This window comes from Myxocyprinus asiaticus, chromosome 28 (genome assembly GCF_019703515.2).
Source record: "Myxocyprinus asiaticus isolate MX2 ecotype Aquarium Trade chromosome 28, UBuf_Myxa_2, whole genome shotgun sequence".
NCBI classification, from domain to species: Eukaryota; Metazoa; Chordata; class Actinopteri; order Cypriniformes; family Catostomidae; genus Myxocyprinus; species Myxocyprinus asiaticus.
In genome coordinates, this window is record NC_059371.1 from 19,991,025 (window position 1) to 20,008,699 (window position 17,675).

The 17,675-nt window shown below is 36.2% G+C and overlaps 1 protein-coding gene across 2 annotated transcripts in view; it reads left to right on the forward strand.

Moving 5' to 3' along the window:
- Positions 1-229: 229 nt before the first annotated feature.
- The window catches only part of pax7b (paired box 7b), a 59,655-nt gene continuing 42,209 nt past the window's right edge, over positions 230-17,675 (forward strand). The window contains exons 1-4 of one of the 2 annotated variants that reach the window (XM_051660145.1): positions 230-650; positions 1,707-1,942; positions 2,229-2,373; positions 2,667-2,795. In XM_051660145.1, coding sequence (XP_051516105.1) covers positions 566-650; positions 1,707-1,942; positions 2,229-2,373; positions 2,667-2,795 — 595 coding nt within the window. In that variant the 5' untranslated portion in view covers positions 230-565. The remainder of the gene's footprint in view (positions 651-1,706; positions 1,943-2,228; positions 2,374-2,666; positions 2,796-17,675) is intronic. The other variant, XM_051660146.1, reaches the window with a different exon arrangement.

The following is a 17,675-nucleotide window of genomic DNA, read 5'->3' on the forward strand; positions in this document are numbered from 1 at the left end:
GAATGAAAAGCTGGGCACTCTTGTGCGTGCATGTTTGTCTTACCCTCTGCTTTCTGTGATTGGTCGAGAAGAAAAAAAAAAAAACTTGCTTGTTCCCCACCATGGCCACATGAATAAAAGACGACTGCGAGAGCCTATCGGCGTGCGCGACACCCCTCCTACACCGCGCGCTAAAGTTATCCACTCCAGCTGACTCCAACCCCTAAGCAGACTTTGTCATCCAAAACTATCAGACCTTTTAGGAAAACACTGCAAAGAATGAAGTGACCTTTGTTCACTCGAGAGCATTTGGAGTACCCCCTCCTTGGCGCGCGCTGCATCTTGTTTCTGCAGTAGTTGTTTCGCTCATGACCCCCTCAGCACGAGAGGACAGAAGTGTTTATCTTTGTTTGATTTGTTTTGGAGGTTTCACATCTCCGCAAAGGTCTAGTTGGATATTTTTTTATTTTCCACTTTTTGAAAAAGAGGACTTCAGTACATTTTTAGTCAAGCAACACCAAGTCTGGACTTGCTTTAGCCGTTTAAACATCAGCCTTATTGTGCCTCGTCAGTCATTAAAAGTAGAATGTCATCTTTAGCGGGAACAGTACCACGAATGATGCGACCGGCTCCTGGACAAAACTATCCCCGCACTGGATTCCCCCTGGAAGGTTGGTTGGACAGGTGTAGGACAGCCTACACTGTTTATCATTTATAATGCAATTTTATGGCAAGTCATAGGCCTACACATGAATCTTTAATTCTTGGCTGCAATATTAAAAAATGTTGTAAACAGTTTCGTACAAAGTTCTCAGCTGTATTTAGACCATTTGTTCGCAATGGCCGTACTGACTTTTCGTTTCCGACAGTTACTATTTTATTAGTAGGCCTATACATTTTTTTTTTACTTTATCACATTTTGATGGTCAGTTCAGTGCAGCACAAAAAAAAAAAAAAAAAAAAAAAAAAAAACTTCCATTTTTCCAAATACCATTTTGTTGGCCAGACAAGTTTCGTGTGTTAATGGCTCAAATAAACTTCCAAACACTATGCCTGCCTTTCACTGTTTGTTGAAGTGGTCTAGTGTCGCAAAATAAACTAGATTTCATATTAAAGAGTTATACCAATATTTGAACAACATGAGTGCTAATAATAAAGCAGGACGCGGCTTCTGAAGGCCGAAAGAGTCACTTAAAAGAAATCAGTTAAATAACTTTAACCCGGAAATATATATATATATAATAACTTTCTTGGCTTGTTCAAAATAACATGTTTTAACAGAAAACGCAATTGTTGGTGGATCTCAAGATGCGTGAGAATATTGAACAACAAGCCAAGAAAGTTTATAACAGGAAGACCATCAGTTAAGTTCAATGTTATCAATGTAAGCTATTTAGGCTATATAGCTGTACTTATGTTTTATTAGCCTATGGATAAATATTTTTGTTCTTTTAGTCAGTAGGCCTATATTTAAACACAAATAGTTTAGTTAGCCTAGAAAGTGCAATTGCATTTTTTCTAAGTGCTTCTCTGGTTCTTGATACAGGGCTTGGTTTAAGATAAAGGATGCATTATTTGGATGATATGTCCAATAAATGTAGAAGATTTTAATTCGTCTTTTGAAGAAAGGTCGAACGCATTTTTAAGAGAGTCAGAATGAAAGAAATCTGAAGTTTTAGTGAAAACTAGCCAAAGTTAGATTTAATTCCGGTTTCTTTACCGCACAGTTTCAACTCCTCTGGGTCAAGGTCGGGTGAATCAGCTTGGCGGAGTATTCATCAATGGCAGACCTTTGCCAAATCATATCCGACACAAAATAGTTGAGATGGCTCACCACGGCATCCGTCCATGCGTGATCTCCCGACAACTTCGTGTTTCCCACGGTTGTGTGTCCAAAATCCTTTGCCGCTATCAAGAAACTGGTTCGATCCGTCCTGGAGCAATAGGAGGAAGTAAACCCAGAGTAAGTACATTATTATTATTATTATTATTATTATTATTATTATTATTATTATTATTATTATTATATAGTACTGTGCTATGACAACGACAACCTCCGGACATATTAAAAGTATTTTCAGTAGAGAAAAGCAAAAAAGGAAGGACAGGTTATTTAGCATGAGCAAGTTAATATACAGTTTGTTCTAAAATGTATTCTGTTCTGTCTTTTCCCATCTCCCACACTCTCTGTTTTTCCGTTCTCTTCCTATCTTCGTATTTTCTCTATACTTCTCAATTAAACACAAAAGCAGGTGGCAACACCTGACGTGGAAAAGCGAATCGAAGAATACAAGCGCGAAAATCCTGGTATGTTCAGTTGGGAGATTCGGGACAAACTTTTGAAGGACGGTGTGTGTGACAGAAGTACAGTTCCCTCAGGTGAGGCCTCATCTGGTAAGCAGCCCCCCTTTTTTTAATCACGTCAATATTTTATCACATGCATCTCAGATGTCCAGCGCAATTTCTATCAAACATTTTGGACATAAATGAATAGTTTTGAAAAGAAAATGAATTGTAATTGAATTGCCCATAAATGCATTTAAACGATAATTTACTGATTTAATTTATCTACCTTATTTGCGAAATATTGATGTTGTCTATTTATTATTATTATTATTATTATTATTATTATTATTAAAGTCCTATGTTAACATTGTCTTTTTATTTTCATTTACTTATACCATCAGTAAGTTCTATTAGCCGGGTTCTCCGCGCGCGGTTCGGCAAGAAAGACGACGAGGACGATTGTGACAAAAAAGATGAAAGTGGGGAAAAAAAAACTAAGCACAGCATTGACGGAATTCTGGGAGACAAAGGTAAATTAATTAAATATTCTTCTGATTGTATCGTGCAAAATACATCTGACAGCTTGTCTAAATAAACGTTGCACATGAACTATGTTAAAAAGATGTGTTTGCATATTAAATCGGTGTGCGCTCTTTGTGGCCATGCTTTCAAACGCTTACGATTTATCTCCCTGTTGAATTGCCATTTACTCATTTGATTTAGTATGTATTTATATTGGCCCTGACGGGAGGTATTTAGGCCTTGATCTATTTGTACAACAGACTCATTTGACGCTGAGAAACGGTAACTGACAGATGACCGATGTGGCAATCAATATCAATTACAACCCATAAATGAAACGTTGCCCGCTGGTTCTCGCGATAATTCGGCACGCTTATTCGCACATTAACAGACCTTTCAATCTGGCACGGAGTGAAGAGTATTTCCAGTAACAAAATTGCGGTGCAATAAACTGTCAGTTGGATTATTTTAATTGTAGGCTACACTGTTATAAAATATAGCAGTAGAGTTTATATATATATATATATATATATATATATATATATATATATATATATATATATATATATATATATATATATATACATGTATATATTTAGCAAATGTCGACAGCGAAATGGTGTGCAGAATTTCCTAATATTTTGGTTGCAAAAAGAAGAAATCATATTGTTTGCGTAGTAAAAGCAACATTACAAAACACTGTCGTTTTTGTCCTAGTCTTTTTTTTTTAAACTTGAAGATGAACTTCAGTCCAAAGATCTCTGCTTCATTGAAGCTCTTTTGGAGCAAAGAATCTGTGGTACAAAGAAAAACCTAAAAGCAAGGTTTCGAAAGAAGGAACGAACCCGTCCTTTCACATTTAAAACTCTGTAAAAGGGAGGGGGAAAACTTGTAACAAAAGGCCAAGAGGGGAACTATAGAGAGATAAATTATTCAATACACCCTGCTGGTAGATAGTTTTGTAATATTATGGAATCGTCTGTTGGAATAGAATGAGATTTGGAGGGTGCAAAATGTTTTATTCTTGTTTGAAAATGCTCACTGCTCTTTTTGGAATCACTATTGTGTTTCTTAGTTGACGTTTAGAGAAATGGTTTAGAGGTGGGATGATCGGTTCGTCGTTATGCTTGTGTTATTTCAACATCCGTTATTCGTTGAGTTTAGGTCTGTTTTAATGCAACCTCATCGTGAATTTAAAACAACAGATGGAATGTTTTCAAATCTAATCTGATGCAAAAATGCATTTGCACATTTGCGTTTCTGCACTAATTTTTAAAATGGTTTGTTACTTACAACTCTGTACACAATTGATTAAAAATGTGTTTTGTGTTTGTGCGCATGTGTGCGAGCGGGCATAAATAAAACGCCCTTATAACAACCTCAGTGGACAGGCGTTGAGCTCAAGTTCTGCGCCTGAGACTGACACAATTCAGTGGCCAGCAGGAGCCACGGCGAATGGATTACGAATATACGAAGTGACAATCCATGATTAGGAATTTCTGCCACTGCCCTATATCAATTTAAAACACAGTACATAAAGAAAAATCATATTTCAAACTGATGCATGGATGTCTGCCAGGGGTCTTCAGCACATACATTCGTGTGCATATGAGAAGGCTAATGTTTATTGACATTTTAAGCCTTCAAATTCACTGCACATTTGTCTTACATTTTGTCATACGTATTTTGCACACTTTAGCTGTACGGTGTCATGCAAACGCGATGGAGCTCAAATGCAATCTTTTTCTAGACTTAAAAAGATTTTTTCTCTGGGGTTGTTTCACTTGATCATCCGACTGGCATTTAATAATGTTAAGACGTATTAGAGTTCGTAATGAAAACGTGTCTTTTGAACAAGCGGCCGTGTTGGAGATGGTGTAATAGCTCACAGGCATAGTAGAAACTTATTTATCCCAATCAGCTCTTACTCGCCGAGTTCCAAGCACAACGTTATTTTGAAGGGGTTTAAAGCAGATTAAATTGAGCCCTTTCTTTCTCTTCGCTTTCATCTTTAAACGGCCCTCACTGGCTAGCCTTCGGCACAAATTCATGAGATTGTACGTTTTGCTCACACTCGTTAGGGATTGGTTTATTTTATATTATTGTTTTAGTGTATTTTGTGGATTATTTGAGTTGATTTGACGAACAAACAGTAATAGAAAATGAAAATGAATGAGACTCCGAGCACACGATTTGTGGACAAATAGAGAAGTTTTTTATTACTATGGGGGTGAAATTATTGAACAAAAAGAAGTGTGCCCTGGCTTCTTAATTTAGCCAAAACACTGCTGTTTGTTCATAATCATGCAGGTTTAAAACATAAGTTGGGCTATTTGTCTGTGTGATCCTTTTGAAATGAGCTGAAACGCAGGGTCTGTCCCCAAAGCATATCCTGTCATGATGTATTGTATTTAAGGAATTTAGCCTTTCTGTGCTGGTGTCTATGCTTTTATTTTTTATGTTCTGAACTTCACTCCGTTTAAGAACACCCAGTCTGAAGACAGAGAGGTGCGTGAACCACGTTTTACTCGACCAATAAACATCTAATTTGACCAGAGGAAAAATAAAACAAAAACAAAAGCAAACACAATCGCTGGCCAATTAATGGAGATTTACTGATTCTCCGTTTGACATCAATTGATTTAACCAACTAATCCCACAGAAGACACCAATTGATACCTTCAAACCGTCGGATTACCTGATTTTCTTACCTGATCTTATTGGTAGATTAGGAAATAAAAAGGCAACCATGGCTCTTTCGACCCTTTGGTATCGTTCGACTCTATGACTATTTAATTAACTCGTTAATCGTTAAGTGACCACGCTGAAAGTGAATCTGGCTGGAAAACAGGAGCAGATTCAAACAAGGCTTCCATCACAATATTTAGAGAATCATGAAACAAGACACATCGAATAAAATCGAATGAAGTAATATGATTTTGTAGCGTGCCTTTGGCGGAGATATACAGACACACATTAATGAGCAAACCCGTTTCGAAAATACTGCAAAAGATCAGTTTTGTGGAGAAAATGAAAAGTCACCATGTTGGCACGCGAGCAGTTCTCAGGTATTTGTAGAAAAACTAAAGTTATATTTGAGACTTTGAATTAAGTCTCGTTTGAAAAAAGGGACCATAGAATGAGTCAGGAGACCACTTCAAACAATTCCATCTGAAATATATATATATATATATAGAGAGAGAGAGAGAGAGAGAGAGAGAGAGAGAGAGAGAGAGAGAGAGAGAGAGAGAGAGGGAGTAAAAGTATGGGGAAGTTATTTAGCTATTAATATTTTTTTCCCCTCAGGCATCGAGAGTCACTCCATCTGCACTTTCTCGCAGCTATTTGGCTGGGCTGAAATTGAGGGAGACCCAAATGTTGGGAAGAGATAACACAATCATCACAGCCGCGGTTCTGCGCTCTGCATCAATGTATTAAACTCGGATTAACCTCCCTTTCACTACACTGCTACCCAACACATTTCGTTGGAATTTTGTGGAGAGGGAGTTTTTTTTTATAAAGAAAATATATGAATGAATTATTATTATTATTATTATTATTATTATTATTATTATTATTATTGCGCTCTTCTTACTGTGTATTTCACCAACTGATCGATTAATACAAATGTTTCTTATCATTATAGAAATTAATTACAGTAAAATGGAAAATGCACTGTTAACCCATTGTAAAAAGTTTTTATGCGCAGTTACCTTAAGCAGTTATTTCTACTCAGTCGTATTAAATCATATTTTTTTGGCTTCATTTAGATATTACCACATGTATACATTTTTAAGTTACCTGACTAAACATTTTTACAGTATTAAGCTTATATACAATATGACAAACCCGTTTGTTAGTATGATGAACAGAAACAATTCTACAAATTAGAAGTCTGACGTTGTTAGTGTGGCGTTTGTTAAAACCATCTCTTTGCAAGGGCATAACCTAATTATGAGACTACTGTGAAATATTCTAATCCAGAGATCATGACACCAGAGCAAATGTTTAGTGTCAACCGCGTTGACTCGTGAAACATTTGCAGTTTAATTGAATTACATGCTAGTTAACTTTAGTCCTGTACTTTGCTGAGGAAATTATTTTCCAAACCAAGTTCATACGAAACTAGTCTAGGCCTGAACCAAATTCAGATCTTTAATTCGTGGAACAAATCAAATGTGAAAAAACGTCCAATCAAGTCTCTTGTTTTTCCTTCTTTTGACAGGTTTTATTTATTTATTTATTTATTTTTTATTTTTTTTTGTCATAATTTCTTAGGATACATAGCATTTGGTATGGGCTAACGTCTTTGCTTTATATTTTAATATTTGATTTGGATTATTTATTTACGAAAGACGTAGTTTTAGTGGATACCACTGAAATAGCATATCAATGAATGAACAAAACCGAATAGAACATAACATTTCCGAACAGCTTGTCATCGGTCAATCAAGTGACATTTGACGTTAATCATTTTGAAAACGCCCAAAGACTGCGTCTTCTTGCACAGAATATTAATATGCAATTATTTTCAACAGCTTTGCTGACCTGTTAACCCGGGGCAGACCCTGTAGATGCCATGAAGTGGATTTATTGTGTTTTTTAGATGTTTAAGGGAGAGAGGAAGAAAAAAAAAAAAGAAATAAAAAGAAAGTAGGTGCAGAAAAGTAGAGGCGTTTGGAGGAAATTGAGAGGCTTATAGTCTTTGATCCTTGGGTGCTTTTTCTTATCGGAAACATTTGTGGTGACACCACGACAATGGGAGTTCATCATATTACAGACTGCCAGTACTACTTTCAAGACGGCCTGTCTATTAATTAAAGTATTTCTTGGCATGTGGGACAAGGACTATCTTAGTGCACATATTACTATGCCAATGGCTTTTTGGATCTCTGCTGCGTGCGCTCGCGCGTGTTTTTATGGGGACAATCTCCCATTTCGGCCTACTTAGTGATATTCAAAAATCTTCTGTAAAACATGGGGATTTTTTTTCTTCACATATAAAAGCAAGCGCATAATCCCTTTCCACTCAAGAACTTTAAAGATCCCCCATCGTTTACGTCAAAAATAAAATTAAACCTCAAAAGGTTTCAATTAAGCCCTAACAGTTTTGACATGGAATACCTGCAACCTGCACAATTTATATATATATATATATAAAAAAAAAAAATGTAAAATTAGATGGTCAAAAATGCATGTCATTCACAGAGAATGGCACCGTGCTGTAGAGTGTGGGGGTGGGCATCCTGTTTGACCAGAAGAACAAAACGAACAAACGACTGGGGGAAACTCCTGCTGACACTAATAAAAGTATTGGCCTCCGGGCTTCCTATGTAATGTCACAAAAGTTTTTGATGCACTGGACTCGCCATCTCTTTAGTGCTGTACACTGCCCCATAAAATTGGAAGCCCTCGGAACTCTTGGTGACCCCAAATAAAGACTTAATTGGGCCAAAATTATAAATTGGTAGAGGAACAATCATTTAACATGTCAAGAAACGAAAAACAAAAATAAAAATAGGGCATATGGCATATAATTAGGTTTAATATAAATGTATATGGCAATAATTAGGCTATATAAGAAGCTGAGAATAAAAACAACAAATGACTTAATGTATCTAAAAATAGAAGGAGCTCCAACTGATAAGAATAAATATCTTGGCATACAAAATAGATTTACCAAATAAACAATACGGGATTAACGGCAAATGTAGGCTAGCTTACTATTTATATAGACTATGTAATTGCACATATTTATGGGTGTTCAATTTAAGGAAACCTTCAACATACGACTTGACTTGTTGATTTTTATCTTATTGTTCGTATCGCTTTCAAACCAGCTTTAATGGCCTCTTTGGGAATACAAATATACGAAAAGAGGAGTTCCCAAAGCGGAAGAGGGGGGTTTGAATTGGGGGAATTGTTGCCCACTCCTTTACCATGGAGTGTTCAGTAGCCATTCCTTAATCCTTCTTTCATTTTTGCCGACAAATGCCAAGAATCCTGTCTGGAGACCCAATGGGAGACTGATCAGCCAACAAAAGGGAATCCTTCCACAAAGCAGTAGTGCCAAACGTGGTTAAGGACACTCATAAACAGAAAAGAAAAGTAACCTGTGCACAGTGTTATAGGTATAAAGTAGCCAGTCGTCAAACTTCAAGTTACCTATATGGAAATTGACTCAAGCCTAAATGTCAAAGTAGCTCATGAGAAAAATTCTAAAGTAAAAGTATTAATATATCCTAGCTGATATTAAACGTAAATGAATATTCCGTGTTCAATACAAGTTAAGCTCAGTCGACTGCAATGTGGCATAATGTTGATTACCACAAAAATTAATTTTGATTCGTCCCTCCTTTTCTTTAAAAAAAGCAAAAATCTGGATTACAGTAAGGCACTTACAATGGAAGTGAATGGGAACCAATCTGTAATCGTTAAAATACTCACAATTTCAAAGTCAGAAGACATAAACAAAATGTGTGTTAACAGGATTTTAGTGTGACAAAATCACTTACTAACCTTTTCTGTGTAAAGTTAAAGCCAATAGTACAACTTTGTTGCCATGATGATGTAATAAAAAAAAAGCAAACATTAAAATTAAAATGAGATATAAACAAATTTCCAGCTCAAATGATACAAGAATTTTAACAGAATAATTAATGTATGTGTTTTTATAAAATTACAAGCTTCACATTTCTGCCTTTAAACCCTCCAATAATTGGCCACATTCACTTCCATTGTAAGTGCCTCACTGTAACCTCGTTTTTTTTTGTTTTTTGTTTTTTAAAGAAAAGGAGGAACAAGTCGAAATAAATTTTTGTGGTAATCAACTTTATGCCAGATATTGCAGTCGAGTGAGCTTAACTTGTATTGAACCCCGAATATTCCTTTAAGTATCAAAAGTATCAAAAGTAGCCTACAAGTAAATGACTTTAAGTTATGTGTTAATTAATTGTTTCAGGTTAAATGGGTTTTGAAACGTCATTAGTATTAGACAAAGTTCATTGGCTGGGTTTTCAGAAGCACTAAATTGAACGTTAGTAGCACTTAAGTAGTACTTAATCTCTAAGGCACATTTCCTAAAAGCATTGTATGTAAATAGTTCGCAAAAACGTTCGTAAATTAACGAAAGATTTGAACCGCTCTTAAGTCCATAAGTGCAACTTTAACGTGCCTTCTCTCATCTTTCACCGTTTAACAAAGACGATGGGACATTTAATAAACTGTATATAATTTATATTGTATATAATATTTTGATCACTGGAAAGACATTGTAAACTATTTTAGAGGATCAAAAGTGTTGAAAAATCGCTATGAAATCAAAAGGGCAGTCTTTGCAGTCTGCGCATGCGACGTTATCTAAATGACAAGACACGTAATAAAGTATAACGTTATATTAGCCTTCTTTGATAAGCATAATTGTAATGGCAATAGAAAGACGACATGTTCTTATTAAACAGATTATTTAAGAAGACATATGTGAGTAATGTGACCATGCAGTTTAAAACTTAAATAAATATGCCTAGTAAATAATTACAATTTGGTTAACAAAGGAGATTAGAGTGAGAGTGTGCAATGAGAGATTCCCTCTCTCTCTTCCTCCTCCTCTTCCTCCTTCCTCCAATGGATGTTTCAAATCGGCTCGCCTATAGTCTTTTTACAAGGCAGTAACATGCTGCATTATGGCAGTAAGGCTACAAGTACACAGTGCCTTGAACTCTAACCAGACGATCTATTAATATTTAGACAGGTCTATGAGTAGTTCTGATGTCATTTTAATCCTATTCTGTGAGCATTTGTTCAGTTTACAGCCAAAGTAACAAAACTTACGTGAGAGCCCTTTATGATTCACATCGCCTGCATTCACATTACATGCATTTATTGCGTCACTTTCATTTATAATTGAGCATCATTACATCTGAAACTCTGTCTTACTATCATTATTTCTTTAATTAAATGCTGTAATTGTTAATAAGTTTGGGCGCTTCTACGAGGTTACAAACAACTTCCATGTTTGTTAATATTTCCACATTATTCTCATGTTGAGAAGACAAACTCCTGGACATACTGGCCAAAGTGATCAGCACCTTTGGACTGGACAGCTCCCGTAAGGAACCACTTAAGTTCAATTTAACTTAATCGTAAGATAATGAGCTACATTAGTTAAGATGATCATAAAGGCTTAAGTTGCCAATATCCCAGCCAACAGCAATTATTTTCTAAACAAAAACAGATTAAAACCTACACGAACAGTCTCTTCTTTGCTAAGATTAAAGTGGAGACACAAACCACATTGTCTGAGGTTCCTCTCATGATTTGTATTAAAAAACGAATCGTCTGCTTTTTGAACCGATTTGACCGATTTTAAAGAATAAAATTCAAAATATTCGACTCTAATGATTGGTTTGCGAATCGGCCATCACTAATGCCAAGCTGTGTGCAGTTCACATTTGCAGCTGCATTATTTTTTGCGTTGCTCAGTTGCAAAAGTAACAAAAGGGTCGGGAAAAATGTATTGGAGTAAAAGCATTAATTTTCTCTTCAAAATGGGGTGAAGTAAAAGTCAACAGAAATATTTATATTTGAGTAAAGAAATATTCAAAATTCGTTACTCACCTCTGCCCTGCCTTTGCCGATTAATCGTATTATATTTTATGTGAATTTGCAGTTATGTTTTTGGGAAAATATTTCTGCATGAGTAGTATTAGCTGCAATTTTTGCTTATTTGTTTTAGTAGAAAAACGTTGTGTGAGGTTTGATAGGTAGCTACTAGCCTACTTTTTTGGGAAGGAAGTGTATAAAATTAGCATCAACAGTTTGCATTTAAAACACTATTTAGCCTATATATTTTTTCCTTTGAAAATTTATTTTATTTTTAACAGGCTCAAAATTTTGTCTTAATTCAGAGTCTGTTAATTCTGTTCACTGTTACTGAGAAGACAAAAAGAGGAAAGAAGCTATTTGAATTTGAGCGTCTCTGACTAAAATCCCATCAAGATTTGTGTAATGGAGGCAATTAATTAACATTTAGCTCATTAATTATTGTATGCACAAATCTACCACGTGGTGTTGCAAAGATAGAGAGTTTTAATGTGTTTCAATGTGCACCTTTTTCAGTTTTATTTAAAAAGTCAAGTCTTCCATTCTTCTATGAATTAACTTTTGTTCCCTCAGTGGTTTGCTTTTTTGTTTGACCAAAAATTGTTCTGGTGTCTGACAGCCCTCTTTCCTGATTTAAAAACAGTCACTTCAAAAGGCAGAAAGAAAAGGGAAAAGGGAACCGTCTGTTATTTTGTGTCTTTGGCCTCTCTGCACTGGCTATTCATGCAAGTTGATGAACTCCTCCAAAAGTTTATTAAGAGGAGCAAAACAATGGAGTCTAAAGCTTTTAGCCAGCCAAAAGAGACAGTTTATAAACTAGCTGCCATTGTTCCTCAAAGGCAGATGCATGAATACCTTTGAATGGGCTCCCTCAAACTGACACGATCAAGCTAGACAACAGCATGTTAAAAGGAACGGCCTTTCTTTCTGCTGCACAGATTTGTATTTTTCTGCATTAATGTACATCTGCGGTAGGAGGGGTCCAAGCTGGAAGAGCTCAATCCCAGTCAATACACAAACCCACAGCCTTTGGGCTGTTTGAAGTAAAGTCCAATGTTCTGCACGCCCTCAGTGGGCTGCAGGTGTCACAGGCCTGAGAGAAATATGGTAATCTAAGTGCACGAGAAAAGAGTCGCCCTCCTTTAGACATTTTAAACAGAACATTTTCCAAGTGAATGACTTGAAATTGGCTGTTGTAGGGTTTGGATTTTGTCTTAATGCAGGCAATGGGATTTACTGGGCCTCCATGTAAAGGTTTAACATTTTCAAAATGTGGACAGGCGGCATGTTTAATTTTTCAACTTTAAAGCCATCTTTGGTTACATAGTAATGCATGCTTGGATAAAATGTGAATCCTTTTAAAATAATATAAAACAAAATTGTATTGCTTTATCTTTGAATGCTCACCTGCAGTTTGAAGAGCATAATAAAAAAATTAAAAAAGAAAGAAAGAAAATCATGTAAATGATTTAAACTGTTCTTTGTGACACTTCTTGGCAGTGTCCAATGTTCATTTAATTTGAAACTTAAATAGTCAATTTAGCAAATATTAAAGCAGATACTTCTCACCTTATAGAATCAGGAGCGCATTCAGCTTCTTGAGTGAAATCAAATCAAATCAAATCAAAGTTTATTTGTCATATGCACAGATCACCCGGGGCAGTCCTAACATTAACAAAATGCGACAAACAAAAACCCTCTCCTACTGGTGAGGTGATTTGTGATCTCCCATCTACAACTGAAGTGTTTAGAGAAATGACCCGGGAGAGACAGGGATGCATATATAAATGGCAACAGGTGCTACCGCTGGATACTTCAGTTGGTGAGCTTAACCAGAGCAGGACGAGGCAGTCAGAGGTGGGAAGCAAAGAGAGGACCAGATAGAAGTTGGAAGTTTAGATTACATGGAGTCTATAATTGAGGATGATAATTATTTAAAGAAAAAAAAATGCTAATTTGTTAGTGTTCACAACACAGATTTTATCTTTGTTTTGCAAAGATCTTGTTTTGAAAAAATGTTGTTAGATTGTTACTAGTTGAGGACAGCATAAATATACTAGTGAATGTTTTGAAAACACACATTGCTGTCTTTTTGGCTGGAGAAGTATATTTACATTCTCCTCTGGCCCACAGTGTATAGTCTGTGTAGACATGAATAAAAGAAATGTAGTTTTGGCTGGAAATGTACTTGTAACTGAATGATATTCCTGTTGTCAGCTAAGAAAACAAATCTTTCAGAAACAGAATGATGGGCACAAACAAGCAATTTCAATGTTGTAATCACTATTATCATTATGTGGCAAGTTATACTGCTGGACATAAGATAACACGGTACTTGTTTTAATGTTTTATGCAATTCAGATTTGATGGATAACTCCCCATAAAGTTTTTAAGGAACTTATGATTGTACATAAATACCTTCCTTCCAGCACAATGTTAAAGGGATAGTTCACCCAAAAATGAAAATTCTCTCATCATTTATTCACCTTCCTGGCATCCCAGATGTGTATGACTTTCTTTCTTCTGCAGAACACAAACAAAGATTTTTAGAAGAATATCTCAGCTCTGTTGGTCCTCACAATGTAAGTGAATGGTGGCAAGAAGTTTGAAGCTCCAAAAATGCACATAAACACAGCATAAAAGTAATCCATAAGACTCCAGTGGTTAAATCGATATCTTCTGAAGAGATATGATAGTTGTGGGTGCAAACAGATCAATAATTCATTCAGTTTTTACCATAAATTCTCCTCCTGCCCAGTAGGGGACAATATGCATGAAGAATGCAAATCACCAAAAACAAAAGATGAAGGACTTAAATATTTAACTGTTTCTCACCCACACCTATCATATCGCTTCAGAAGATATGGATTTAACCACTGGAATCTTATGGATTACATTTATGCTGTGTTTATGTGACCTACAGAGCTGAAATATTCTTCTAAAAATCTTTGTTTGTGTTTAGCAGATGAAAGAAAGTCATACACATCTGGGATTGCATGAGGGTGAGTAAATGGTGAGAGAATTTAAATTTTTAGGTGAACTGTCCCTTTAACATCAATCTGATTTAATAACTTAATCCATTAACTTGATGAATGACTGATGAAATCACCTATTTGACCTTTGTTGTTTTGGTCTTGGGGAAATAGTCACTTAATGATAGATTAGTGATTGCTTGGCTATGATTGTTTACAGCATTGCACTACTCTGCTGAACTGCTGTGTTTGATACTGTAGAACACAATTCAGTAAAGTTTGCAGGTTCCATTAATTCATTTGTGTTTGGCACAAGGTTAAAGGTGCGTAAAATGCCTTTGACCTTAAATTTATTAAAACCTCTCATTATTGAAGTTGTGTGTGTTATCTCCATAATATGCCTCAAGAATAGAAACACACAGTAAAATTGTAGCCAATTTAGATGACAATAGAAGCTTGGCCCATGTAATAAGTAACAGTAATTAAGTGGGCAGGGTAATTGTGCCGCATCAGTCCTGTGATTAGTGCCGAACAACATGGTCCAATGGCTTAAAAATCACCATCAGCCCACGCTACTTATGGCCATAAAATTTCCCATTTTATGCTCTTTAGCGGCCTCACCCCGAGATTTTTCATTAGCTTTATTTATATGTGTGTTTTGCACTTGCACAAAGACAATAAACATGTTCCTAGAGTGTTGCAAATCAGAAATTTGCTCAGATTTTTTCCACCAACTTAAATTGTGAATGTGCTGGGCAGTGTGAGAGCTGCGAAGGGGCCAGGCAGCTGTGAGGGAGTCTACCCGCTCCCCTCTCCCCACGCAGGCTTCAAACAGGGCATTTGTCGTACATTTTTAACTAATGGGCTTATTTATGCAGCCATTGTCAGTTTCTCTTCAGGCTACTCTTTTCACATTTACTTTTTTTCTCTCTCCCTCTAGTATACAAATGCAAGTACTGCTGGCTATTTTTTCTTCTTGCATCTGTTGATATGAGATTTGCCTCAAACAACTGAACTGGATTTGTGCTCTGTTCTGGTTGCAGTGTTTAGTTCTTATGGGCCCATTAAATTGCGTTAACAGGGTCGGCTCATAAAGACATTAGAGCACCTCATTTGTGTTAAAGGGTTGCCCTTCACTGGGCTGTGTTTTGACTGACTGCCAAAGAAGAGCTTGCCTCTTCTTTAAGAAGCACTATGTGAATGCATTTCAAATCACTTTTTCTTCATCTGTGATTATTTATCTGGTTTTCTTTTCAAAATAAGAAAATGCCTTTATTATTATTTATTTATTTTCACTTTTGGCACTCATTTTTAAGCATTAGGCTATCCACTTAGAGCTCACATTGATATCCTGAGATTTATTTCCCATAAGCTAAATCAGTGGTTAAATTGACACTCAGCATTTTTTGTTTATGCAACTGTTTTATCTCAAGAGGAGACACACGCCACTGCTGTGGGAAAAGCGGATAAAGGCTTTGCATTAAATAAATGGTAGTTTGCTAAGACATAAAGCCATGGTAGCACAAACATCTTTGTGAGGATGGAATTTAGTTCAGCTGCAGTTTTACCCTCAATATTCACAGGATAGGCCTCACATGTAGTACCATAAAGTTCTCTAAAAATGTACCTTATTGCAGTAATGCAAGGGAACTGTGGCCAATTTTTATTATAATTAATTTTTTAAATTACTGTTCTTGAAATAGTTATTTAACTCTGTACATCACAATTGTGTAATTGTCTTTCAACAGATTTAGACCATTTTAAATGTTTACAACACAAAGACAATGGAAATTAACAAGGGCAGCGTGATTGTGCATTTTGTATCAGATCTGCTTGGTCTGGTTTGTTGTGTGAAGCAGTTAGTCTTAAACACACCAGATTCTTGTTCCAGTTAAAATTTGCTAAAGGAGGAGGTATGCTCATGTCTTTTGGTTTTCTCTGACACACATATTAAAGTTGAATATGCTAAAGGCATGCTAGTTTAAATGGCTGATTTTGCCATCTTTCTCACCTTTTAGATATTTGATTAAGTTCCACGGTTCTGATTGCTTTTGACCTCAAATAGTGAGATCTCAATCCCAGGAAAAGAAAACTCAACATTAAAAAGAATGAATGAGACTGGAAGTAAATGGACACCTTTTCAGTTTCTCACAGAAACTGAATTAGAACTTTCTCCAGCTTCTTTTGACCAAGTTAAGTCAGCACTTCCTACTAAATCGACTGCACTGCACATATCACTAAAAGGATTTTTTCCCCCTAATTGCCTACAGATATTTTAAGAACCGTTTCTGAGTCTTTCTTAAATAGCGGTGCAGTGAAATTCAGTTAATGCAGCTGAACATATTTGATATTCATATTCACATTCTGAGCGGATCTAGTAATTTCAGCAAAACATGATTTCTTTAACAGGATGTCTGAAATTGTTAAAAAGTAGGTCCTATTACCCTAACCTATTCTATGCTCATAGTTTCCCCCTGTTGTTTAGCCTATCTGTCATTAGTGATAGTTTCATTGTAAAAACACTTTTTCAGTGACCACATTCCAGAACATTCAAAACCCAAGAGACACAAGCCATCCTTAGCACCCTCGCCCTCTTTCTCTGTGCAGCCACCCCCTCTCCCCTACCCTTAAATGGATTCATATTCAGGCAGCATTTTCCAGTGGCGCTTGGGCACTGAGAGTCAATATGTCAGCATTTATTGATGCCCCACAGAGCTGCACAGGGTTGTCAACCCTCTTTTCAGGCTTAAATGGCCCCCTAAGGTGCGTCTTCTATTGGGCCTGAAAGGCCATGGAGGCCCCTGAGTCTCTCTGTTGTTTAAGGTGAGCACACTCTCACACAGACACAGCAGACAAAAAGCCCGCTGAGCCTTCATGCACATGACAAGACCTATAAAAGAGCATCACCCATCACCTTTCCTTCACATCTTCGCTCTCTTTCTCTCAAATGTTTTTCCATACTACAAAAAGAAAGGAGGGCTAATTGTTTGTTGTGGGAGCCAAAATTATGGAGCTTTCCCTCCTTTTTCACTCAATCGCTCTGTTTTCAACTGTAGCCACTTCTTTTCAAGGACATTCTATTATTCCATGGAATGAAAAAAATAATAATAATGAACATGGAGTAGAAAGTGAATTGGAACAGAGCATGTGTAAGCAAATATCCACTGTGTTTTGATTTTGTATGCAACCTCTGCCTTTATTCTGAAACCAATCTGTGCTTGGGAATATTATGGTAAACTGTTTTTTTCTTTCTTTAAAATTTTTTTTTTCGTCTAAATAATAAGTGCTATAACAATAAAGTAGCAGGCGAATGAA